This window comes from Pelecanus crispus, chromosome Z (assembly GCF_030463565.1).
Source record: "Pelecanus crispus isolate bPelCri1 chromosome Z, bPelCri1.pri, whole genome shotgun sequence".
Taxonomy (NCBI): domain Eukaryota; kingdom Metazoa; phylum Chordata; class Aves; order Pelecaniformes; family Pelecanidae; genus Pelecanus; species Pelecanus crispus.
The window spans coordinates 52,255,575-52,282,968 of NC_134676.1; the positions used below are offsets into that span (position 1 = coordinate 52,255,575).

Genomic DNA, 27,394 nt, shown 5'->3' on the forward strand with positions numbered 1-27,394 from the left:
CTGAAACTGTAGAAGTATTTATTAGTATTCTTTCATCACAAAAACTCCTATGTTATCTTATGTAAGTGCCATAAAACCAGCTCCCTGTAAATTGTAATCAGTATTGTGCTGTCTTCATGGCAAAGCAATAACACTAGAAGTATAGGGTGTTTCCTATGGGTTAAGACCAGATGGGAAGAGGATGCTGCAGTCTCTTAACCCCAACCAGTCATTAACACCAAGGAAATACCCTGCTTGGAGGTCATAATTGCTTTCTTATATTTAATACTTGATTTTCTTACTATTTTCTGAAAACTATGTTTGGGGTTAGTTTGCTCATTGCTGCTTTACCTTTAGGGTTTCCTGGGTCAGAAATTACAATGAAAAATGAGTCTGGCAGAAACAAAGTATTTCTTCAGAATTAAAGCACAAACATTAAGTTTTAGATTACATTATTTTAAATATATTTTGCAAACCTTTGTATTCTGTTCACATTAAAATTTATTCCATATCTCAAACTGGAGAGAAAGCATTATATGTTCTTCAAGTCATAATGTGCATAAAGACCTGCACAATACACCTATCTAGAAGAACAGAAATCTGCTGAGTCTTGCAAATTACTACAGCAAACATGCTGTCTCACACAACTGACACTTTCAGTGAAGACAGCTTTATTTGGTATAAATAGTTAAGTTACCGGCCACCCAAAGTAAGTTTTGCTTACAGCCAAAGTTTGCATTTTACCCGATTCATGTAAGAAATGTATGGATTCTGCTCCTCATGTTTGTAAAAGAGAAGATCAGTTGGGTGTTGATATATATACACATCCTGAGGGATCAGAAGGATTTTAACTTTTAGCTTTAAGAGAAAAAAAGTAAAACTTTCATTTAAAAACATGAGCATCTGTCAGACCATAGTTGACAATATCTCAGTTTCAATTAACAAATAAGACAGGTGACACAGCCTATTTAGAAGATACCATCTCTGCAAAATTTAGAGTTTCCATTAGCACTGGAAGCTGGGATCCCTGCTCTCCTCAGCTGCCTTTTTGAAGGAAACTTGTAGGAGCTTAATGACTCTGAAGATTTTCTCCTCTTTCATGATTGACAGGTATTAACCAAAACATTCACAAATTAAGGAAAATAGGATTAGAAAGGGACAGATCAACAGTAAGGCCATATAAATCTTCCCCCCCCGCTCCTCCAACAAAAACTAGGAGTGCCACCGAAAATGTACTGCGTTGCATAGATGCTTTTAGGTGCTAACAACATCAGGATAATTATAGATGATCAGACATGCTATTTTGGCCACTAAAACAAACAAACAAAGCAAACTTCTAACCGCATTCCAAGTAAATCATTCAAATGCAAGCCAAACATAGGTAGCTTAAGTGGAAGCTCAGTTTGGCCCTCAGCCTGTTTTACTATCAAGGAAGCTCAACAGATATGCCCTAGGGCACAAGTTTCCTAGAAGTAAGACTCATATCCAGCTCATGCAGGTACTGAACTTCAGGGATGTCTGGAATACACTTGGAATGGCAGCAGTCTGACAGAAGTCTGAAAGGCTAAGTCAAAATAGACTTCACAGACTGGTTCCTAATAATCTTCTAGTGCTTGCATGTGTTGACAAAGAGCCAGGATAATACATCAGATGCTTAATGGATCAGATGTTTATCTTCTACTTCTTCTTGATCTCTCTACTTCTTCCTTACAGATAATCGCCAAGGGTTTTGCTTTGCTGAAGTTTTACAGACAATGTGTCAGATGGCTTCAAGCAGCCGGAATCTTGTCACTAAATCTGAGTGCTGCTGTGATGGAGGCCGGGGCTGGGGTAACCAGTGTGAGCTCTGTCCGCTTCCTGGAACTACCCAATATAAGAAACTCTGTCCACATGGACCAGGCTATGCTACAGATGGAAGAGGTATTTGCAGGGATGAAAAGAGGCAGAAAAGGGGAAAAGAATATGCTCACATATTTAAGAAAATGCAGAATCCTTTTTGAAGTTCCTTCGAAGAATTTCCTGTGAAATAACAGAGTTTGATTTTTCAAATGCTGCTGAGAGACCAGAAATTAAAAACACCTTTAAACAGTAGCTGCAACCAGAATACTCACAGCTGTTCAGAATTTTCAGGGTTGAGATCTAAAACAGGAGGTACCAGCCAGTAACTAAAAGCTAGAAGTGATCCCAAAGCTTTTGTGTGCTGAAAAGTTGCATACATGGCAAAGGCAGCAACAGTTGTTCTAACAAGTCTGACTGAATGCTTTGCAGTTACTATTTCCACACAAGAAGCAGAAACTAACATACATTTTTAAATTGTGGTGAAAAAGTTTTGACATCATCTAACTGGTCACAAGAAAATTCACTTCTATGGGTTTTGTATTTTGAGTTAGCAAAACTGGAACCTGATTATCCAATGACATAGCAGGGAGGTTTTGATACAAAAAACAATGAAAGTTTAAAGGATATTTGAATTTGGATCCGTTTTTAAAGAGAAAGAAGGGGCAAAGTTCCTATCAGAAGCATGATGATGGGAAACTGTGCAAAAATGGAAGAGAAGAAAAAAGTCAAATTTAAAACTGAAAGATGACATACTTAATATTTTCTGTACAGATATTGATGAATGTAAGGTCATGCCAAACCTATGTAGAAATGGACAGTGTATTAACACAATGGGCTCCTTCCGATGCTTTTGCAAAGTTGGCTATACCACCGACATAAGCGGCACATCTTGTATTGGTAAGATTCAGCATCTTAATCCTTAGTTATTTTTTTTAATTGGTACACAATGACATATCAACCTCTGTAAACCTTTATATCAATGCAGGTTTTTCTCTTTTATCTCTTTTCTGTATTTCTTTCCTAATTCACACTTCTATTTTTGTATTTCATTTGGGGAAATCAAGAAGCAAGCTGTACTGGCAATATCCCTGCAGTAGAATGAGCACTGAAATACGTTTCAGCTGTATAACCATTTTGACTGACAAACCAGCTCATTACTTTGTGATCTACATTTTCCCACTTTCTTGTTGGTTAACACATATAAGTATACCATAGTGTGCCCCAAAATAGTTAGTGCTTAGATGAAAATATTAATGCCACTGTTAATCTAGTATATTACTCTTTCAAGACACTTAGTTTGTCACTGTAGTGGCAACTCCATAGGAACTCCACAGCAACACATCCATAGAGAAAGAAATAGGAACTCTGAACAAATGTAAATTGCGGACTTTTTCTACAAATATTTTTTCTCTTAAATACAGTGCTGTTTAGAAAACGCCCTTCAGAGACAACAAAATCAGTACAACAGTTACTTAACAGTTTCTCTCTTTAGATCTTGATGAGTGCTCCCAGTCTCCTAAACCATGCAATTTTATCTGCAAGAACTCAGAAGGGAGCTATCTGTGCTCATGTCCTCGGGGCTACGTCCTTCAAGAAGATGGAAAGACATGTAAAGGTAAAGAAATTTATACACAGTAACCTGTAATTTTGGTGCACCTTGACTTAAAAGGAGACGGATTTGAAGTGTGATATTTTTATCAAGTTAGACTTAAGGTACCTCTTTTTTTGTTGACTTTTCTTAAGACAACAACATCTCTTACTTTCAGATCTTGATGAATGTCAAACCAAACAACACAATTGTCAATTTCTCTGTGTCAACACCCTTGGAGGCTTCACATGCAAATGTCCACCTGGTTTTACGCAACATCACACAGCTTGTATCGGTAAGAAAAACGTTAGTTTTCTTGCATCAGTTTTTCTACAAGAACAACATTCTCAATTCTCATTCATTTCTTTTGCTCTGTGTAAGGAGTAATAATACAGAGCAATAATGTCAGGAGTCCAGAAAACAGATTGTGAAAAGCAGCAATTACAGCTAAAGAAAAATCACCAGTCTATCCACCACTTGTATTTTCTTGCTTAGTAAACAGTTGTACATATTTAATACTTGTAATTATATTCTAAGTATAACCACATGGAGACAAAGGGGTAAAGTATTAAAACCCCATTTAAAATGTAGTTAAACAAAAACAGTCTGCATTTTCTCTTTTAATAGATACAGATATCTTTAGATCTTAAGCATATGTATGAATCTTGCCAAATGAAACTATTTTAGTTCAGCTGATAAAGTGGTGCAGTACTTTTCCACTGTCAGCAATGACATACCTGGGTCTTTTGCACTCATAACTGAATTACACCTTGCACTTCCAATGTATTAATTACTCATAGCTCTGCATGAGTCATCAGGTCATCTGACATTTAAATATGAAAAGCTACATTTTCTAAATAAACTGTTGCACCTCTGTGGATTTCAACCTCTTAAGAAACATTATATGAACATACTAAAATCATGCCACAAGGTATACCAACCTTCTTCTCTCTCCTCTGCATTTTTAAGACAACAATGAATGTGGTTCTCAGCCATCACTTTGTGGATCAACAGGAATTTGCCAAAATACCCCTGGAAGTTTTACCTGTGAATGTCAAAGGGGATTTTCTCTGGATTCTACTGGATTAAACTGTGAAGGTAACTAGTGAAGGTCAAAATTTTTGTGGTGCAAATCCTTACTTCTGTGTCTAGTGAATCCTGTGATGTCAAAGACAGATAAAACAGCACCAGCCACAGTAAAAGTAAATACCAAAAAGAAATCGGATTGTATTTGAGTAATTTAAGCATAATTGGAGGTAAGAACATACTGTCTGAGTAATTTTTACATGAATTAGAATAAAAAGTGACTTAGCTGAACTCTTGAACAACTGTTTCCAGGCTGCCATTTCAACTTCACATAGGTTCATGCATCTGAAAGTCTAGTGTTTCTTCTCTTTCATTTTCATTTTCATAGTCTAAACAGAATGTCTCTCCAATTTTTGTTTTAGCTGACTATAATCATCTACCTGAGGGTATCTCAGATTAGATTCTAAATTCTGTACTTTAAGGCTTCTACCATAAAGATACACATTCAGAAGGGTAATTCACTACAGTTAAAATACAAATTATATTGTTGAGTTTCATCTCTCTGTTGGCCCAAAAGGGAGCTCCAGTCAGGACATCTCTATTTGAGAGCTCCAGACTCTTTAGTGGGCCTCAGATATTAGGCAAAGAAGAAATTAAAAGGCAGTACTAGGCCATCTGGCTGCTGAGAATTAAAAATGCAGAGGTATACATGCACAAATTTATGCCATCTCAAAATGTCAGCTTCCTTGATACAGCATTTAAAACAGGAACTGATATTTAGAGCCTGTTTCTAGGGTAACAGTGCAGAATATACACAGCCAGAAGTTTTATAAAGCATTATCTTCTGCCAGATTACTTTGTTCTCATAAAGTAGATACAGCCTTATTGTGTACTTTACCCAGCACCTAGAAAACAAAACACTAAATTATACATATCAAAGCATTCACAACATATGTACACAACTAGAACATTGGAACTTCTCTATATGCCATTACTGATAAAATGACAGCTTTCTGTTCCTGGCACAATGGTTTTCTGCATTGGAACATCAAAATTCCATTAAATTTGTTTGAAACTGTGGACAACTAGAGTGTAACTTAGAATCTGTGATACCATGCATGATTTTTTATTTTCTACTAGAACTGCACGCTGTACCTGACACATTATACTGCCTACAATCTACCTATTTCATATAGCAGACATTACTGCAGATTACTGAGTTTTTACATTTTGTTTTTTCCTTGTGGCTTTCTCCTTTATTTATACATACCTTAGAGACTTTTTAGGTGGCCTTTTCTTTTTAATTGCAAAGGTAAGCACTTACATCCAATTTGGTATGTATTCCTCATATTCAAACATTTCACTATATTCCAGGAAATTGAAAGTTTAGTCCTACATAATTGGTTTGAAAACTGAAATTAAAAAAATCCAGATCCTAAACATTATGTCAAAGCAATATCATGTGGGATTACCAGGAATAGTGTTTCTTCTCCAAATCTGAGTAATGTAAAGGCTCAAAAGCTCCAACCAGATTATTGATAGATAGAAAGAACACTACATTAATTGACTTTCAGGCTTTCCAGAAGACCAACCTGAATGGTGCTTCCATCTTACAGCAGTACTCCTCTGTCATAAATACTGGTGTTTCAATGATTATGATCACAGTGAGTAATGTATTTGGCAACATGTATACTCATGTGTTCTTTCATGTTCTACTTCTCTCCTGATTGCAAAGATGTGGATGAATGTGATGGAAACCATAGGTGCCAGCATGGCTGTCAAAACATCCTGGGTGGATACAGATGTGGATGCCCACAAGGATATATTCAGCATTACCAGTGGAATCAATGTGTTGGTAAGGAAACAAACAGCACAGAATACATTTAAATAGCAAAGGTGTCATTGTGTTTATAGTGACAACTGCCAGAAGAGGACAAGAATGGGCAGGACAAAGGGTATGCAGACAAATCTTTTTTTCCTCTCTCCCCCTCCTTCCACACACCTATTACTCCCAACATAAATCAATGACATCATAAGATAACAAGAAAACACACTCATCCTCTTGAAACTCTGTGTGACAAGGAGTTTTCCTAGTAAGGCCTAAGTTCTGACTCCCTTCTCAGAAAAATCGCCATCTGGGAAAGGTGGAAAGATGTTCATTGAATTCCTGAAAGCATCAATATAAATACCTCTGCCGGGTGGAGGAAAAAACCAAAAGAAAAAAAGAATAATCCCACCTTTCATCAGGAAGAATCACTTACCATCATTAGCAATTTGAGAATACTACAGAAAAGCATCTATAGTGAATTGGGGAGAAAAAATATCAACAAAACCATTAACGGTTTCCTACATCCAAAATACAGTCTTAAGGCCAACATTAGTTCTTTGGGCAGGGAACAGGGACAAATTAATCAGCTCAGCAGTTTTATTGTAGGTTTAGCTCATTCAATCCATCATTTCTTTTCTGTGTTTCATGAACTAAGCTAACTCCCATACCAAATGAAATGTGGGATTTTTTGTTTTTTTAGTAAAAACCAACACACACCCAAACAACCCCATCCTGTACTGTTCACAAGGCACCATAACAACATATTTACCTTTTCAAGTTTGCTTTCATGGTTCTCTGTCAATGGTGCCATAACCAGAGGATGGCTGTGAGCACTGCCATACATTTCTTACAGGGTGATCTTACTGTCCTGTTCCTAGACATATAAATTAGGTTTTTATACTAATTTTACAATAAGTAGCACACCAGCCAATTTTTCTGAAGTCCCAACCACCATCATCACTCCTTACTTAATACTGCTCTACAGCAAAGACAGCAAAGGACTGGGGTGGGAGTGACAAGAACACACAACAAACAACTCCTGTGAAACTCCAAACCAGCTACAGCCTACCTTTTATTTTTGTTCTTTGTGTTATTCTGGTAATTCCCACCATTCCTGAAATAACTGCTACTTTCTGAAATCATAGAATCATAGAATGCTTTGGGTTGGAAGGGACCTTTAGAGGTCATCTAGCCCAACCCCCGTGCCGTGAGCAGGGACAGCTTTAACTCGATCAGGTTGCTCAGAGCCCCATCCAACCTGACCTTGAATATTGCCAGGGATGGGGCCTCCACTACCTCTCTGGACAACCTGTTCCAGTGCCTCACCACCCTCATTGTAAAAAATGTTTTCCTTATATGCAGTCTCAATCTACCTTCCTGTAATTTAAAACCATTACTCCTTGTCCTGTCACAACAGGCCTTGCTAAAAAGATTGTCCCCATCTCTCCTATAGGCCCCCTTTAAGTGTTGAAAGGTCACAATAAGGTCTCCCCACAGCCTTCTCTTCTCCAGGCTGAACAACCCCAACTCTCTCAGCCTGGCCTTGTAGGAGTGGTGCTCCAGCCCTTGGATCATTTTGGTGGACCTCCTCTGGACCCGCTCCAGCAGGTCCATGTCCTTCTGTTGCTGAGGGCTCCAGAGCTGGACGCAGTACTCCAGATGAGGTCTCACGAGAGCAGAGTAGAGGGGCAGAATCACCTCCCTCGACCTGCTGGCCACGTTTCTTTTGATGCAGCCCAGGATACGGTTGGCTTTCTGGGCTGTGAGCGCACATTGCTGGCTCATGTCCAGCTTTTCATCCACCAGTACCCCCAAGTTCCTCTCTGCAGGGCTGCTCTCAATCCCTTCATCCCCCAGCCTGTATTGATATCAGGGGTTGCCCCGACCCAGGTGCAGGACCTTGCACTTGGCCTTGTTGAACCTCATGAGGTTCACACAGGCCCACCTCTCCAGCTTGTCCAGGTCCCTTTGGATGACATGCTCATCCTCCTGGTGTGTCAACTGCACCACTCAGCTTGGTGTCATCTGCAGACTTGCTGAGGGTGCACTCGATCCCACTGTCTGTGTCATTGATGAAGATATTAAACAGCACCGCTCCCAGTACAGACCCCTGAGGGAACTCCACTTGTCACTGGTCTCCATTTGGACATTGAGCCGTTGACCACTACCCTCTGGATGCAACCATCCAGCCAATTCCTTATCCACCAAACAGTCCACCCATCAAATCCATATCTCCCCAATTTAGAGAGAAGGATGTTGTGGGGAAGGCTTTACAGAAGTCCAAATAGATGATGTCCATTGCTTTTCCCTTGTCTAGTGATGCAGTCAGTCCTTCATAGAAAGCCACTAGGCTGGTCAGGAAGGACTTGCCCTTGGTGAAGCCATGCTGACTGTCTCGAATCACCTCCCTGTCCTCCATGTGCTTTAGCATAGCTTCTAGGAAGATCTGTTCCATGATCTTCCCAGGCACAAAGGTGAGGCTGACAGGTCGGTAGTTCCCAGTTATAGACCGTCCTCAAAAGAATGTGTCTCCTAGTAACTGCAGGCAAAAATTTTGCATGCGCTAATGGTATTGGAAAGGAAAACACCTACAGGGAAACAGTACCTTGGTAAGATAAATAAAACAAGCAACGTGCCAACTATCAAAAGCATGATCTTCCATACTACAAGCTGCTTTCATCACTCATTTTTCACAATATAGCATGGAACCAAATCAGTCACGCTGACTGGAGGAGTCATCTCTGGAGGAGTCATCTTCTTTGTATCTTAATTCAACACCCACAAGGTGTTCAATAGTTCCATTTCTCTTTCATTTTGGTTGGCTATTTAGATTGTCTTTCCCCTCACAGAGCCTGCACGTTTCCACTACACGCATGTGCTAACTTCACCCCATTACTAGGTGCCCAGGAACACTATCATGGTTGGAGTATGACTGAAGTTCCAGCTCATTTCTCCTCTGTGGACCTTACATGGTAGGAGTGTACCCTGGCAGGGGAAAGAGGACCCCTAAGCAAAACAGGCGACGTGCCTTGAAGGAAGGGGGAGCATTAAGTCACTATAAGGTTAACAGCAGCAGTATCCTAAAATACCTTTACAGCTCAGCTATATGTGTTTGGGACCTTTGCCAATGTACTTTTTCTTCAGAGACCAAGTCTGTATGAGGTAATGAGGTCAGGGATGTAGCAGAGCCCTAGGACTTGCAGATACTCTGATTTGTTAGCTACATCTTGCTTGCCTGATGTCTATCAGGTTAGAAGATACCAATATACTTTTATTTGCTTACTAGATGAAAACGAATGCTCCAATCCTAATGTGTGTGGCTCTGCTTCTTGCTACAACACACTTGGAAGTTACAAGTGTGCCTGCCCATCTGGATTTTCTTATGACCAATTCTCCAGTGCATGCCATGATGTGAATGAGTGTTCTTCTACCAAGAACCCCTGCAATTATGGTTGTTCCAACACTGAAGGTGGTTATCTTTGTGGCTGTCCACCTGGCTATTACAGAGTTGGACAAGGGTGAGTATCTCCACGCAGTCCTTCATCAGACACATTCAGAATGCTATAAAAAGGCTGGACCCTAGTCAGACTGAATAGCAGATGTGCAAATGAAGGACAGGCTACTAAGTCATCCTTTCTACTGCTTTTGCACACAATATCCACAAGCTAGAAAAAAATACATGTCTGTACATGCAGCATGACACTCATTTTAAATCTAGTATATAAGCAACATTAAACAATTAGTTCTGCTTTCTCCCCCAGACAGCACAAGAAATCCTTCACAAATCTGTTCAATGAGGACGTTTACTGCGTAAGGATAGGTACCATCTGTACTGAGATAATTAAGGGTTTTAAGCCACACTGATCAACGCAGAACATTAAACACAAATTAACATTGTTCTGGTACATGACAATGGCTAAATTCTTTAGTCCCAAAGTTCAGGGCAGGCTGGTTTTGTTCTGTTTTTTTGTAAAACTCGTAAATGAAAGCTAGAAAAGCCTACAGGCCTTCAGCCAATGATTGTATTTCATTCAGCATGCCACACTAGTGTGAAGAAAATTAATGCACAGACCTCCTGCTGAGGGGAGGGAAAGGAAGGGGATACAGACACTGTGGTACAGATTACATACACTCACTTTCCATTTAACAGGACAGTTCATAAAACTGCAAGAAGTAACTAAAACAGATGTTTTTATTCAACAGCCACTGTGTCTCAGGGATGGGATTTAACAAAGGCCAGTACCTGCCACTGGATGGAGATGCTGATGAAGAGAATGCTTTGTCCCCTGAAGCATGTTATGAATGCAAAATCAATGGCTATTCCAAAAAACACAACAGGAAGAAGAGAAGTGTTAATGACACTGTACGTACCAGGATAAATAAGCACTATAATGTACTATGAGGTATTTTCAGAGATACCATACTCAACACTATCAGTAAATGGAGGTAATTTTTTAACAGGCCACCACATTCAATGGCAAAAATCTTTTTTCCCTGCCTCAGTGGTTTTCACATTTGGGTCCTATTGCCAGGAACGATGTGACAATCAGAAAGACATCAACAACTATGAATCGTTGAAGTTTTAAAGCTTGTAAAGAATCCTTTGTAGTGCAAGATGTGATCTAGTTCCTCAGAATATATTAAGGGAAATAATTTTCCTATAATTACAGAGAGCTGGGAAACTGGTCATGTCTGCAATCTGTTCTGCTGTCAGGAGGAGATTGGACAGCATTTTATGGTCTGGGAAAGCTAAATAGATCTTCTTGCAGATCATTTTACTCTATTCCACAGTTGCTAACAATTGTGGTGGACTAGAGTCCATGACCTAGCTGATACACTTAAGTCCAGTATTTGGAGAATTGCTGAGGGTATTAGAGAATTAAACTTAAGACTTAATTTTTTTCTTAACTGCATTTTGTAGGCTTATTAGTTACAGGATACTTGCAAGAGGACACTTGTGAGTCACTATTTATGCCTTTCAGATGCTTTTTTTCAAAAGTTAGAAGAGTATACCTGTGTATCTGTTATCTGCATTATCTGTGTGATAGGATGTTGTCTCGTAGCATTAGCTCTGGTCTGGAAATCTGCAGTAATGGGAAACTGACTCAATTTAGAGGTGGGCACACACACAGATTTTCCTTCAGTAGTACAAGAGCTGTGTAATGCAAACAGGCAAAAATGCAAACCCTCAACTAAAATAGTAAGGTGTGCTAGCCGCATGAGTTACATTGAAATAATGGCGAAACAAGTCTCCTTTCTAAAAGGGTAAGGACATAAAACAATCTAGAAGCTCCAGCCTTAGTACACACTACTTTGAATGATGCCATCCAAGCTGGTTCTGGTATTGGCAAAGTTTCTAAAGAAGCCAGTAATCCTATAATTTCTGCTCTAAAGGATATAATGTTGGCACTTAAAACTTCAGTGTTTGATTTCCCCCCACACATCCACACTTCCCACAAACATCCCTTTTCCCTCCCCACTGCCACTCCCGTTGGACCTGTTCCAGTCTGAATTCTGTGGTCAACCCACCACAGAAATACACGGATGTTTTGAAAAGCATTTTTTGTATTGCACAGTTAATTTCGTATCTAGTTCATAATTGTTATATCTTGTTATTATGGTTTTTTTAATAACATTAACCTTTTCAGTTTCTAGTAGTAGAACTACCTGAGCAGTAAAAGTGAAAGTTTCACATCCATAAAACTATGTGAAAAAAGAAATAATCTTATCACTAATGACATCTACAGGATGCGGGATTTAAAACACTACTGTACTTGCTCCTGTCCACAGATTTTCCTTGTTTTCATCATGTGTTTTTAATTACATTACATATTAGTACACATCTGTACTCAAATGTGATTGGAATTCCCTTAGAGGAGAAATCCTTTGCTATCTTTATAAGCATGAAAGGATCTTAACATGTAGGCTAGGTACCTTGCTTAGTATCAGGTTTCCTAAAGAGGACTACAGCCTATATCTTTCTGTAGAAGCCTTTCAAAAGCTGTTGATTGTTAGATGGCTTTCCTAGGAATGACTCATTCTCACACCCCACCCCCCCGAGTGTGTTCACAGCTAACACCTCTGGACAGATTCATACCTGCAGCAGAACTATACTGAAGCTCAAATTAGAAAAGAACACAACTGATTTGTCAGAAAAACAATGCTGGGACTTTTTTCCACACTCCTTTCAGTGGTCCAAATAGGATGTAATTGGACAACTTTCTGTAGAAGGCTAACAAATCAGCAGTTCTCTCCTTACGTCAATTTCCTTTATAATCACTGTACTCCCTCATCACAAATGCTGAACCTGCTTGTTTTTAGAAGCCAGGATTCATTAAAACAGTTTTACCAGAAGTTTCAGGGATTCCCATAGTGTTGTGCTATGTGTTTCTGTAATGTTCCTCACTGAAGTTGATCATAAGAACAAGACTGTGCCTCACATACAGTCTTTACTGCAGCAATAAACATAGGTCTCTTCTTTCGATGGACTATTGCAAGCACAAAGTTAACCAGATTCTGAAAAGAATCTGAAATCTGAGCCCCCTCTGTAGACCTGATGCTGTAATTTTAATTATCTTGTTAAGCTTGTATGAGAAGCCTTTAACATTTACAGGGTGTGTTATTTGGAATCAAGCAGTTCTTCCAGGTGGAAAGGATTTACAATTGCTTCTTTCACAGCTAGATTCTGACAAATGCCGAAACTGTTAATTATCACATATTATTCTTCTCTCAGTGCAAATGAATATCTGTTTCTCTCCTGCTCTTAACAATCTTTCCTCCTTTACTTCAGATTGAGCAGATTAGCTTGGAAAGTCTAGACATGGATAGTCCTTTGAAGATGAGAGTCAACATTTCCAGGCTTGACAACAAGGAGCACATCCTAGAACTCGTGCCAGCCATTGAGCCCCTTACCAACCATGTGCGCTACATCATCTCACATGGCAATGATGATGGCATCTTTCAAATCCATCAGAGGGATGGACTGAGTTATTTGCACACAGTTAAGAAGAAGTCAGTGCCTGGAACTCACACACTGGAAATCACTAGCATTCCTCTATATAAGAGAAAGGAGCTAAAGAAACTGGAAGACAGCAATGAGGACAACTACCTCCTAGGAGAGCTCGGGGAAGCTCTCAGAATGAGGCTGTGGATAGACCTCTACTAACTATCTTCCAGGCTGAGTCCAGTTCTTCAGTCACTTCTGTTCACCTATCTACCCACCTGAGCATATCTGCTTTTCAAAGGCTTTGAAACAGTCACTGATTTTGGGGGGAGGAAGGGAGAGGGGAAGACCTCTTTCCATCCTGCCAAGACTGCAGAACCACCCTTGCAGGAGGGTAACTTAAACTCTGCCACTGCCAAAACTTTGATTACAATGGCAATCATGGTTACTGTATCTTTTATATAACCTCAGTTTAAAGTATATTAAAAAGCTAAAGTTCAAGAAGTCATCATATGGCACTAAATGGCACAAAAATGTGAGCTATTTTTTTCCTGTTAGCAGTCTGTAACACTTTGGGTATTTTGCTATAGTTCCTAATGAAAAAAATATAGTTTATTTATTTTTAATGCAGTAATATATGGAGAAAATAACAAATTATGTAAACAAAAAGGGAAAGTTGCTTGTTGTTCTTTAGATTTATAAATTTGAGTTATAACATTTTAGAGGTACTTTCTTAATTAAAAAAAAATAGATTTGAAGGATGTTTCATTTTGTATTTGGGCCAGTCATCCGAATAGTATATAAGTGATTTTAAAATGTATCAGAGCTGAAAGAGCACTGTAGTACATCTTCTGGATATTCTAATGTGCTCTTGCAAAACTTTGAGTATTCAAAAAAAAGAATAAAAAAGCGAGTCTTAAAGGATAAGAATTACAATATCAGTCTCTGCAGAGATCATATTTCACAGCAGCTCAATAGGATTGTATTCTGAATCAGCCACATCAAATAATGGAAGAAGAGGCACAACCACTGTAGCAAAATACCTTGACTGCTTTTAATACCATTAGAATTGCAGAACCAAACTGTACTGTACTTCCTTCCAATAACCTCAAGGAACCACACATGCAACCACACCTCATTCTCAGAAAAGGTGCTCTACAAACTTGCATTACTGTAGGCAGCTGAAGAAAATGTCTCTCTGAAGGGAATGCGTGATGTTTCATACTGTTTGGTGCTGGCTTGAATTAATGGTGCATTTACTAAAAACTGAGAGCTGTATCAGGACTGCCATATGTGCAAACTAATTATGCAGCGCAGACAAGGAAAATGTGTATTTGAAATCCATTTGTTAGAAGTTTCATTAATACTGTAGTTATACACCGTACGCCTCATTTTATCATAGCTTATTTTGTAAGAAAGTTGTTTGTACAATGAGTTGACATTTAGTTTACCTTAGGTGTTTGTTTTTTTTTTTTAAATGTTGTACCAGTATGTGTTAAGTGTATGTCTCAATGGTGCTTTTTTTGGCAGCTGGTGCCTGTAACTAGTCATGTAACAGAATCTCATATGTGAAAACAGCCAAAGCACATGCTGACTCCAGGATTGTTTCAGTTGCGTATCAATACTGACCAAAGATTATATCAAGTTATACTCAGTGATTTTTCTTTTCTTTTCTTTTGTTAAGTTTGGGGATTTTGAAAAGAAAAAGAAACTTTTTACATTTTTAATCAAACGTTTGTAAGAAAAAAAGTTTTGTTTGAAGGTCTGTATCAGTAAGACAACACTTTTCTTGCAATAAAGCTTATTTTGGTATAGTTTTTTTTCTTTGAAATGTCTGTGTTCTTTATGCAAAATAAGTGCCTAATTGTAAATCTGAAGGATTTCAGAGCACAAAAAGGAGCTGGTATAATGCAAACTCTTCTTCACTCACATTTATGGTTATACAGCATTTGCTGACTTAGTTTCTCTGTCATGAGAGAGCTGAAACACAGGAATTAAACTGTCCTTAAAAAGTTAAAACTCTGTCTCAACTCTCTCAAAATCTGTCATATATTAGGTTCAAGTGGGCTGGCTTTGCAGAAGGTCTTGTTTATCCATGTAATGAGGGCACAATTTAAGTTTGATAATTCAGCTCTAAAAAGTAATTGCCATACATTTAAGAGTAGGAGTGTAAAACATCCATCTTACCTGAACAGCAAAAATCTGCTAAGACCATCAATAAATGTACTTTTGCTTGCTGGCAGTCCCTTCCTTGAATGCCCTCCATTACATACACGGTCAAATCCAACAGTGCAAAAAATGTTTTTTCTTAAAGTATGCAAGGTTTCCACAAAGACCTCATTACCTAAGTCTTTTTAGTGTATTTAAACTAGTGATTGTTTTTAAGTAGTAGCCCATACTGACGGTATGTTTTTGTCACAGTGATAATAGCCAGAGAAAGGGTAATCGGACACATTAGGTTAAGCACTGAATTAAGATGCAAAATGCTTGTTCTAGATATATTCTTTAGTTTCTGAATATAATATTAGACTTCGTCTGCACCAGCAGAATTCGCCCTACATATTCTATTGCTGTTCTTGTGGAGGAGTGGCACTTCACAATTTAATTGCATTAAAAGCCAGGTTGCAGGTTTAAAGTTCTAATTACTGGATGCAGTAACAATGACTTTGCCTAGCGTTTGAGAATTTTTTCAGCATAAAATTGCTCTTCTCCATGCCTTGAAAGATCCAGGCTAACATACTTCTCCTGCCACCCTGCTGTCCCTCTCCTCTTGCCTGAAATATACTCATAAAGTAATAGAAGAAATACAAGTTTTTAAAGCAATCATACACTTAAATTTCACTTAAAGAAAATAATTAGGAATCATACACTGAAATTTCACTCAAGAAACAAAATAATCGGGAATTACGGCATTGTAATTGTTTTCATAAGTACTGATTTATTTGGTGGGAGTTATTTGCCTTTAGTATTCCTTAAAACCTACATATGTATGCAGATTTATCTAATAGTGCATCAGTTTAAACAGACAATATGAAATTGCCTGGAACCAGACTTATCTGACATTACCTTCAGATATGGTTGTGCAAGTTTCATTATGACATTATGATTCAAAGGTGCTTGTAGGTAAAATGATTGACATCTACAGAAATAAAAAGACCTCTAGAGGTCTGAAATATATATCCAGCATGGCACTGACTTAAGACTTAACAGCTCTAACAGCTAGTTTCCAAGAAGGCTATTCTCTGTCCAAAGTGGGAGCTTTCCAGGAAACACTTACTGCAAGAAAAGCGAACAGACTGAACCCAGTAGAGCATTACCCTTTGTTGCCAAGTCTCAAAAAAAGGAGAGAAAATAGTAGCAACACTCTTACTAATGACTCCTCTGAGGCTTCAAGTTCTGGAGGATTTTATTGGTAGACGGAAATTATTTGCATGTGCTATGCACACTTAATAGATTTAAAGCCTTTTTTTCTGAAGAAGAAACTATCATCAGATAACATCTGTGTTAACTAATGATACAGTAAGTACAAAGTACAAAAAATAGCTTATCCCCTTACTGGAAAGGCAGGATTATCCTCTACCATCTTAAAATGCACAAGACAGTTATGCACAATACCCAGAAAGAAGTCACCCCCAGCTTCAAATCCAGAAGAAAAAATATCTCGGAATAAAAAAAAAAAAAGCCCATGCAAGAAATCCGAAAGAGAGCTACTTCCTTTCCACCCAACCTACCATAGTATACACTTGCACAACCATTTCTCCAAACTCTACCCTTTAATAGCCTTTAGCCTTTTAATTTCTGAACATTTAATGAGGAAGCTGACTACACATGCACAGAAAGACTAATGTTCCAGAAAGCTACAAAACCCCAGAATCTGTTGCTAACAGTAAAGTGAAAATTGTCTTGCTATTTAAGAGAGGCTGCAGCATAAATCTGTCATGGTTTAACCCCAGCTGGCAACTAAGCCCCACACAGGCACTTGCTCACTCCCCCCCTGGTGGGATGGGGGATAGAATCAGAAGAGTAAAAGTGAGAAAACTGGTGGGTTGAGATAAAGACAGTTTAAGAAGTAAAGCAAAAGCCGCGCACACAAGCAAACCAAAACAATTAATTCATTCACTACTTCCCATCGGCAGGCAGGTGTTCAGCCATCACCAGGAAAGCAGGGCTCCATCATGGGTGAGGGTTACGTGGGAAAACGAATGCCATCACTCCAAACATTCCCCTTCCTTCTTCCTTCCCCCAGCTTTTTATGCTGAGCATGACATCATATGGTATGGGATATCCCTTTGGCCAGTTGGGGTCAGCTGTCCCAGCTGTGTCCCCTCCCATCTTCTTCTGCACCCCAGCCGCCTCACTGGTGCGGTGGTGTGAGAGGCAGAAAAGGCCTTGACTCTGTGTAAGCACTGCTCAGCAATAACAAAAATATCCCTGTGTTATCAACACTGTTTTCAGTACAAATCCAAAACATAGCCCCATACTACCTACCGTGAAGAATTTTAACTCTATCCCAGCCAAAACCAGCACAAAATCTCTTGGCAACATGAAGCAAGATTGCAGTGAGTAAAGGTAACATCTAAGCTGGGCCTAGACAGTAGGAACTTCACCAGTGCACTCTAGCAAGTCTATACTTCCTCATTATAATAATTTTTAAATACCTATGTATAAATAATTCCTAACCTAAATTTTTTTTTTTGAGGAAAGTGTTTCGGTTCTTTCCAGCTTTACTGCAAGGACTCAGCCCCTCAGCTTTATAGCTAAACATTTGCTTTCCCAGTATGAACTTTCCAGCTGAACTAAAAACCACAATATTACCAGGCCCATCAAAGCATGAATGCCTCCTTTTCTATCCTCAAATGCTCCAGCGTGTTTGACCTCTGTGTATGTGTCTAAGAAGTGTGTACAGACTTTCTAGGGCTCCTCCTTCTTCCTCAAGCATGGCTCCAATTCAACAGACAAGGGAGCACTGCTGGGAGTATTGCTGAGTTTAAGCATCCAGTAATTATTTCTGAGCACACATGTCCTTTCTTCATAGCCACACCTCTTAATCTAACTAGCAGTAATGCTACAGCAATCCAAACACCCTGTTATTTCATGTTCCTTCTCTGACAGGATGGGCCTGTAACAGTTTTTCATAGTCCAAGCTCTTCAGTCAGCATTCTAGAAAGGACTATTTTTCTATGGGTTTTTATTAGACTGACTTGGAATCACCAGTTAAACTTTGGTGTAATGGATATGGTCTGTAGACCGACAGCTGAAGAACCTGCCTTTGTGCTAAACCCACAAAAGAATTCAGGAGTGGCAACGCACTGCAAAACTAAACACAGCAAAAATCTCACTGCCTTAAGTGTATTTCTTAATTTTTCCCATGTGTTATAAATGAAGCCTAAGCACCTAAACCACCCAGTGCTGCAAAACAGACATGTCTTAAATCCATGAAAAGGGCTGCATTTACGAACTTCACGCTGAGGGGATGAAGACTCACAACTCTACGTTCACAGTCCTTAAAGCAGGAGAGAAGGAAAACATGAGAGGGCAGAAGTACAACATTTTATATCTAAAATAAAAACCTAGTCCCCAGTGCAACTGCTTATGTATTTGACACCAAATTGCTACAGCAGAGATAGATAGGAAGTTCTTTGCTACCACAGACTTACAGAGGTGGTGAAGGAGGTGGTTTTTCATGTGACCTGTGAAGCTTGTTCCAAGAATGCCAACCGTATGTCAGCATGGGTGGTCACAGAAATGTTTAACCTGTGTATTTGGACATGATTTTAGTACAAGCAAGGCCTCCTTCCTGCTTGAGCTTGTCAAGAATGAGGTGTTTCTACCCATGGCCAAAACCAGATCTTCAGACACGAAGAATGCCAGCAGAAAGAGCTGGTGGCGTGCCATCACTTTGACGCCTTGAAAAGTACTTGTTACCCAAAAAGGGATTTTGAGGTTTAGAATTTTGAACTCCAAGGCCAACGCAGGACCTCAGCGGGACTTCCATGCATCAAAGTGTGTCTACATTGTACTACAGTATATCCAAAACAGAAGTACCCAGAGCTAGCTCAAATCTAGCTATCCTTAGAAACCACTGCCGCAAATGAGACCATGAAGAAATTATGAAAAAGTGACAGGTAAACATTACCCATAATGAATCAGAAACACAGGACTCGTCCTCAAGGGTCTGAACTCCAGTCAGTCATATCAATAGCAACTGCATGTGCTGAGGCACTAAAACTGGGAAGCATACATAGATCTATAGTAACTTAAGGAAACAATACCCACCTATTTAAAAGTATAACCATTCTCACTGTTTTACCAGCAGAAGTATTAAAGCACAGGGAAAGCTAAGACTGTCTAAATGCCAGACAAGAAAACTGCTAGATTGGAGCACTAGGTTCCTACTGTATCTGAACCGAGAAAAAAAAGAAGAGAACAGCACTGTAGCATTTTTTTGGTACACAGTACATTTTAAAATCCTATGTCTAAAGATGTTCTTACATAAAGTAAATCTGAAATACTTTTATTAAGTTTGCATTAACATATAATCTATCTTTTTACTGCTGGCAGTATTATATTACTGCAGTTTTATCCAATGCTGGTATTTCTATACTGCTTATATACTTATAGAAATATCTGATATTTCTATACTTCATCCTATATTATTTCTTGCCCAATGTAGACTCAACAAAATTCTGTCAGTTGCCACTAAGATTTGCCCTGGGGCAAGACTACTAAGAAGCTGCCAGAAAAAAAAAAAAATCCAAAACAAAACAAAGAACATACATACGCACATAGCTACAGAGACACTCCTTCTTCACTGCAATGAAGAGAACTGATGAATTACTGTCTCGGCTACACAAGAATTTTGGAAAGATTTTGAATGCTAGGCCAGATCACCAAACTGACAGCTGAATACCAGATGTGTCCTCAAGGCCTGGCTTGTGGTTTGAAGCCAAAGAATACATATGCATTCAAGAAGACAGGACGCCAACCCCAGTATATTTATTTAGCAAAAATAATACATTATGTAACTAAGTGATGCAAATACAAGGGCCTAAACCTGGATCTCTGAATTCTGTAAAATAATTGTCATATCTGTAGGTCTTACTGTTCTTCATGTGGAAATAGCTTATAGAATTTCATTGCTCTTCTCTCTACCCTGTGCTTTTAGCCCTGTATTCATGACTGAGAAAAAAAAAGGGTGGGGCAGGTGGTTTGGAGTATAGAATCAAATAACCACCAGGCCATGACCTTCAAGCGCACATGCAATTTTTTTGAAAAACACTACTTTTAAGATAAAAATCAACACACAGATGAACTGTATTACCAAAAGGCACAAGTTTCATTGCTGTTTTGTCTGTTCCAGAAAAATATCTGGCAGAAAGCTGAAAGTAGGCAAGAAATAACTGATTAAAAAGCTACCAATTCAGTGGAAAGCCTGCAAAGTAGTTCTCCCCCAAGCTTAAAAGGTAATTGCACTGTTCTCCCCCATTCATATAACATATATGTAATTCATATAAAGCTATAAATTCTTAAAAATCAGACATAAAAGCGATTATGAGCATCTGAGATGGGAAACAATGAAAACATTTGAGCAGTACAGCCCCCACCCAACACTGACAGGCACAAATGAGCTATGGCCTGAGTCACCTGTAAACACTGACGTTTAATATCAATGAGGAAAAGTTGTTTAGTACAAGTATAACAAACACATCTGGTATGCTATAACAAGATAGGAAGTTTACATCACCATTTTGTGCATATATTTTTACTTGGGTGTATGCACAATTAATCTGTGTTGAAGGGATCAGCCTTGGGAATTTTGAGAGGAACTGTTGCAAAATGCAACAATTCCTACCTCTTCCAAACTGGCTTTTAATATCATATAACCTTCATATGATATGCTAAAGCTCTCAAAACTAAGATTAAATTGCCAGCACCAGCCTCTCTCTCAACCTTACTGACACAGCACTGCCTAATGCATAGCCTTAGCCTGCCCTTGCATCCTCAACATCCAAGCCGCACTTGTTTCCAGGTCCTAGTTTTATGGGCAACCACAACCTTCAGCTTTGGTACTGGAGCAAAGTCTGCAGTCCCACACCATCTGGCAGTCACAGAGTTCCTTTCTTTTTCCATCTAAATTACTCATAAATTATGCAAACACTAACTTAACAATTTCTGTGTCACATTTTTGAAGGCCATTATACTGTAAAATGACTGCTATTATTTGACACAGTGTTGTTGGATGCCTTATTTTCATGGCGTGCATTAAAAAACATAGCTGAAGAACCTAATATATTCATTCATATGTTTGCTATAGTCTTTATTTCCCCTAAGTATGTCTTCTCAAATCCCTTTCTAAGTTTCAGACAAGGCCTCCAACAGACTAGGTCACTGCACATATTAAGATTACTTCTTTCAAGGAAGACTTTTTCTTAATTAAAATTTGGTCACCTGGATACTCAAACTATAATAGCAAATCAACTCATAAATCTGCAAGAAAATTCCAGCTCTACTAATGGCATCATCCTGACATTTTTACAAAAAAAAAAAAAAAGCATGTTCATATGATCTTCAGTTAAATTTTCGGTTTCTTTCAGTTAAACTTTTCTCATTTTTCCATAAGCCTACAAGAGCCACAGAGTTTCCGTTTCTACAGAAAACATGCAGGCACACACAGGAGACCAAGTCTCATCTTCCAGAGAACTTGGAATATAATAAGACTCGCATGTCCTGCTTCAGTGTTGGGCTTAGTATCTTCAACTCAAAGGAAGAATTCTTAACAGCTCATGTAAAGGTCAACCTAAAATCTAGCCAATAACTTTAAACACTATGATTTGAACACCTTACACTGTAATCATATTTTAGTCCATTTTGCAGCATTAGCTGAACAAAACAATCTACCCTATGGCCCACATTTCCTATCTAATCTAAAACGCTTTATGAAGTTCCAAACAAGGGGTGGAAGAAAGGAAAGAGGAAGTTATAAGTAGAATAAAACAAAACACCTTCCCTTAGAACTTGCATTTTAGTAGACAGTCACATCTCCCACCATACCAGGTGTTTCAGCTAATTGTTTCTACCTTAAACTTAGGAAAATTAATATCATCAGCCTTGTGTGCTGAATTGCCCAACATTTATTTTTTTCTGTCCAAATCACTCTTTCTGGCATCTGTTTTGAATTGGTTCCCTCTATAATTTCCATGCATGTCCCTGTCTCTTACTGTTTTCTTTACAGTGAAAATAATACTTAGGGTTTATATCACCTATGCTTATGTAAACTCATGCAGTCACTCCCACTTTGGAGGGGAGGGTTAAAAAAGGTATTACTTTAGAATTTACCAGCTCATATGCATCACTCCTGGCATCAACTTTTATCTTTATACAAGTGTTTATGAGAACAGGTCATAATGGTGCCATTGCTACCACAATAATTGAAGCCCCTGTCAGCATTTCCCAAGTAAAATCCTATATTCAGTCTTGTTACACAGCTGTAAAAATGCTCCAAAGTAAGTGTGCAAGGCTGATGTGGAAGTGTTTGTGCTTCTTCCCTTTGTTAATCCCAAAGATACATTATTTCATCAAATGTCTATTGTTTATGAACAAAAATAAACTCGTTTACTTATGAATAATTCATTAAACACAGATCAATTTAAAAGAAACCAAACTGGATAACACAGTTGATCCAACTTCTTTTTTAAAGCAGGTTTTAGAAAAAGTCTTTTTTAAATGGCCACAAGTTCTCTGTGTCTAAATCAACAAATATTTTTCCAAATTATCTTCCAGCCATGTACAAAATTAATAACATATGATACTGCTAAAAGATTTATCTAAAGGAATTTAATTCAATTAGATGTAAAACAAGGGGGGTTTTCTCTTCTGGAAGTTTTAAGTCATCAACCAAAAATGAAATACAAAAACCTGAGAAGATCCGACATTTGTTAGCTGAGAGACGGAAAATTGATAGGTAAGAACCAAGATTCAGCTTGAAATGCCTGTCACTAAATTTATCAATTGGTACACAGAGCTTAGAAAAGACAAATTAAAAAAAAAAACAAACAACTACAGTACTTTTAAGGCTAAACTCACTACTGAGATACCCCAGCTCTATGTCTCTCACTGTAAGATCAGTAAGACTAACATCACCGACAGTTTAGTCAGCAGTAGCCCCATCTCTGGAAAGTGCAATGTGTTTTTTCAACTGTCCTCTGAACTTTGTAGAAAAGCACTTCTCTGAATCATCCATTGAATTCTTGGACACATAATGCACAGTGTTTAAAGCCTTTGATTTCAGTATGCCTAAAACTCAGTGAAATCCTTACAATGTGTACTGTTGTTACACTGATCAAGCACACAGAGATGGTCTTAAATAGCTGCTCTTGAATCAGAGCTGAGCTCCATTGGGATAGCTCCTAATGTAGCCCATCTGTTAATATTACTCCATGGAAAATACCAAATACACCAGCCATGCTGTTAACTAAATGGATTGAAATTCCTTTGCCCACTTACAATATGATGCAAAGAAGCACAGTTTCTAAGTATCCCACAGAAAAATAAGATCCATTCAGTCTCAAAACAGCTGTTTTTTGGCTAAATGGTAGCTGTCCTGGAATCCAGTTTTAAAGCCAAGATGAAAGTAGAAGACGACTGTTTGAAAGGAAATTTGATAGTTATAAGTCATTTTTCAGCTGCTGAGAACACAGATGTAAATTTTATAAATGTGCCCACTTGAAAATACAAGAGTTTGTGGAATATGGAGCTAACCACAGATGAGTCTTTTTTCCTTCTGAATGGAGTGAGTTACATCCACCACTTCCTCAGTCTCCTGAGAAGAGGAGCAACACTTGCTTATGCAACACTGAACAGAATATGATGGCATTACTCAGTCGCACTATTGATGTGAATCCAACATGCTGTAAGGCACTTCAGTGTCTTCCCACTCTATCCTTTCCTTTTTAAATGGACTGAACTGGCTCTTGTACATTTGCATTTGTATTTAACATCCTGTCTACTGCTATATGTTTCCCAACTTCTTTCAGTGAAAGGAAAACTAAGCTGCCCTTCATTAGGATGTGTTCTTAAGGAAAGCACAGTCCAGAAGAAATAGCCAAGAAAACAAACCACAGTAACCAACGCTTGACTTGAGCACCAGAAAAGCAAATAATTGAAAAGCTCTTGTTCCCATAAAGTTACATTAAAAACCCACCAAAACATTGCTGGTTGCTAGACAAAAAGCCAGTAAAAGAGAGCATGAAATGGGCCTCAAATATGTATATAAATTGGTATGGTTAATAATAATAAAAAAACCCAAACCCATCCTTTGTGGAAAGCAGTATTTTTTTTAATGTTTCTGAAGTTTCAAGACCGATATCCACAGAAAATTGGGTCATACCTATGTATCCACAGAACATGCAGAAATGTAACAGTCACAATGCCAGATTTACCTTCTCTATTGCTCAGACAGTACCTTCCAAAATGAATATAACAGAAATGTCTACTAGACATGAGAAGGAACCACTCTTAATTCTCTCAGTCCTTTATATTTCTTCAGACTAACAACAGCATCAGTTAATACTATATACATTTTTTGTGAAACAGCTATCAGCTGGTTAGGAAAGCTGCTTAGTTTTGCTTTTGTTTAGTGTTGCTACCTAATTAACCACTCTGATTTTCTTGATTTTTCACTTTCAGCCATCAATTTTTTTTAAAAATTGCCTCTCAATTTCCTAGTGTCATGACTTCTACATATTTTCCCCTGTAACATTCAGAAGTGTCATCTCCAAAAGCAGTACACCCATCACCAGTCCTCATAAGTTCACAGAGACTCTGTCACATGCTACTGTAGTAGCACATCAAAGAACTATGCATTCAGATGTAGAATGCAGTCTACATCAAACAAGCACACAAGGATGAAAGCTGGTTATGAAAGCAACCGAGAACAAATACTCTAAAGTGACTAAAACAAGAGCAAGATTTGTTAAAAAGCAAGAGGAAGCAGAGTCCAGAATATGGTCCACATAAGCTGTCAAACCCCAAAATTTTCAACGATGCAAGTAATATCAAGTATTCCGTAACTAAATGGTCAATTATGAAGAAAAAAGATGAAAAACAATGAGAAAAAAAATAGTAAAATGCTTTAAGAACTTCCATAGTATATTGTGCTTTTAAAAAATAGTCAGTATACACAGAGGGCATTCATACACTCAACACACCAGCTCTGATAGAAAATGGAAATAACAAGAAAATAATTCAAAATGTTAAACTGATTACCTCCTCTACAAAGTTCAGAATTCTTTCAGATTCACCCTCATTTGAGTAAGACCCCACATCTGCACTTCCAGGTATCCTATAACACTTCTCCAATGCCTTTTTATGTCAACTTACCTTTCCACACAAGACCTTAATTTCTCTCCAGAAGAGTGAGAGAAAAACAGGTGACAAATATGTAGCCTTCCTCCTCTTCTCAGTGCTCACCCCTTTAGTCATCTTTTTACTCATTCTATTCCATGGTTCATGCATCTTCTCAGTCTATCCCTTGTGTCTTTATTCTCTCAGTTCCCAGCTTTGTTCTCACACCCAAAACATAAAATCATAGAATCATAGAATTGTTTAGGTTGGAAAAGACCTTTAAGATCATCCAGTCCAACCATTAACCCAACATTACCAAGTCCACCACTAAACCTATTAAGGGTAGAGTAGCAATTTCATGTTTCCTTGCTTGGTGGCTGGATTATTTTTAAACAAAGTAAAAACTAGGAATCATTAAGATTGGAAAGGGCCTCTAAGATCACCATTCCATCATCAACCCAACACCACCATGCCCACTAAACCATGTCCCAAAGTGCCACGTCTACCCATTTTTTGAAAACCCCACCACCTCTCTGGGCAGCCTGTTCCAATGCTTGACTACCCTTTCCATGAAGAAATTTTTCCTAATATCCAATCTAAACCTCCCCTGGCACAGCCTGAGGCCATTTCCTCTCATCCTACTGTTAACTACTTGGGAGAAGAGACCAACACCTGCCTCACTACAACCTCCTTTCAGGTAGTTGTAGAGAATGATAAGGTCTCCCCTCAGCCTTCTCCAGACTAAACAATCCCAGTGCTGTCAGCTGCTCCTCATAAGACTTGTGCTCCAGAACCTTCACCAGCTTCATTGCCCTTCTCTGAACACGCTCCAGCACCTCAATGTCTTTCTTGTATTGAGGGACCCAAAACTGGACACAGTATTCCAGGTGCGGCCTCACCAGCGCCGAGTACAGGGCGACAATCACCTCCCTGCTCCTGCTGGCCACACTATTCCTGATACAAGCCAGGATGCTGTTGGCCTTCTTGGCCACCTGGGCACACTGCTGGCTCATGTTCAGCCGGCTATCTACTAACACCCCCAGGTCCTTTTCGGCCAGGCAGCTTTCCAGCCACTCCTCCAGAAGCCTGTAGCGTTGCATGGGGTTGTTGTGACCGAAGTGCAGGACCCGGCACTTGGCCTTGTTGAACCTCATACAGTTGGCCTTGGCCCATCGGTCCAGCCTGTCCAGATCCCTCTGCAGGGCCATCCTACCCTCCAGCAGATCGACACTCCCACCCAATTTGGTGTCGTCTGCAAACTTACTGAGGGTGCACTCAATCCCCTCATCCAGATCGTTGATAAAGATATTGAACAAGACTGGCCCTAAAACAGAGCCCTGGAGAACACCGCTCGTGACCGGCTGCCAACTAGATTTAAGTCCATTCACCACCACTGTCGGGGCTTGGCTACCCAACCAGTTTTTTACCGAGCAAAGAGTAGGCCCATCCAAGCCATGAGGTGCCAACTTCCCAAGGAGCATGCTATGGGAGACTGTGTCAAAGGCTTTGCTGAAGTCCAGGTAAATGACATCCAGAGCCTTTCCTTCATCCACCAGGTGGGTCACTAGGTCATAAAAGGAGATCAGGTTGGTCAAGCAGGACCTGCCTTTCATGAACCCATGCTGGCTGGGCCTGATCCCCTGGCTGACCTGCACATGCCTGTTGAGCGCACTCAATATGAACCGCTCCATAATCTTTCCTGGCACCGAGGTCAGGCTGACAGGCCTGTAGTTACCCAGATCCTCCTTCCGGCCCTTCTTGTAGATGGGCGTCACATTAGCAAGCCTCCAGTCTTCAGGGACCTCCCCTGTTAACCAGGACTGCTGATAGATGATGGAAAGTGGCTTGG

At 39.1% G+C, this 27,394-nt stretch overlaps 1 protein-coding gene across 2 annotated transcripts in view; it reads left to right on the forward strand.

Annotated features, from left to right (window-relative positions):
• Positions 1 to 13,425, forward strand: part of FBN2 (fibrillin 2) — a 179,733-nt gene extending 166,308 nt beyond the window's left edge. The window contains exons 57-65 of one of the 2 annotated variants that reach the window (XM_075727080.1): positions 1,693 to 1,899; positions 2,590 to 2,715; positions 3,311 to 3,433; positions 3,585 to 3,701; positions 4,376 to 4,504; positions 6,168 to 6,287; positions 9,547 to 9,778; positions 10,464 to 10,653; positions 13,051 to 13,425. In XM_075727080.1, coding sequence (XP_075583195.1) covers positions 1,693 to 1,899; positions 2,590 to 2,715; positions 3,311 to 3,433; positions 3,585 to 3,701; positions 4,376 to 4,504; positions 6,168 to 6,287; positions 9,547 to 9,778; positions 10,464 to 10,653; positions 13,051 to 13,425 — 1,619 coding nt within the window. The remainder of the gene's footprint in view (positions 1 to 1,692; positions 1,900 to 2,589; positions 2,716 to 3,310; positions 3,434 to 3,584; positions 3,702 to 4,375; positions 4,505 to 6,167; positions 6,288 to 9,546; positions 9,779 to 10,463; positions 10,654 to 13,050) is intronic. The other variant, XM_075727081.1, reaches the window with a different exon arrangement.
• Positions 13,426 to 27,394: the final 13,969 nt, after the last annotated feature.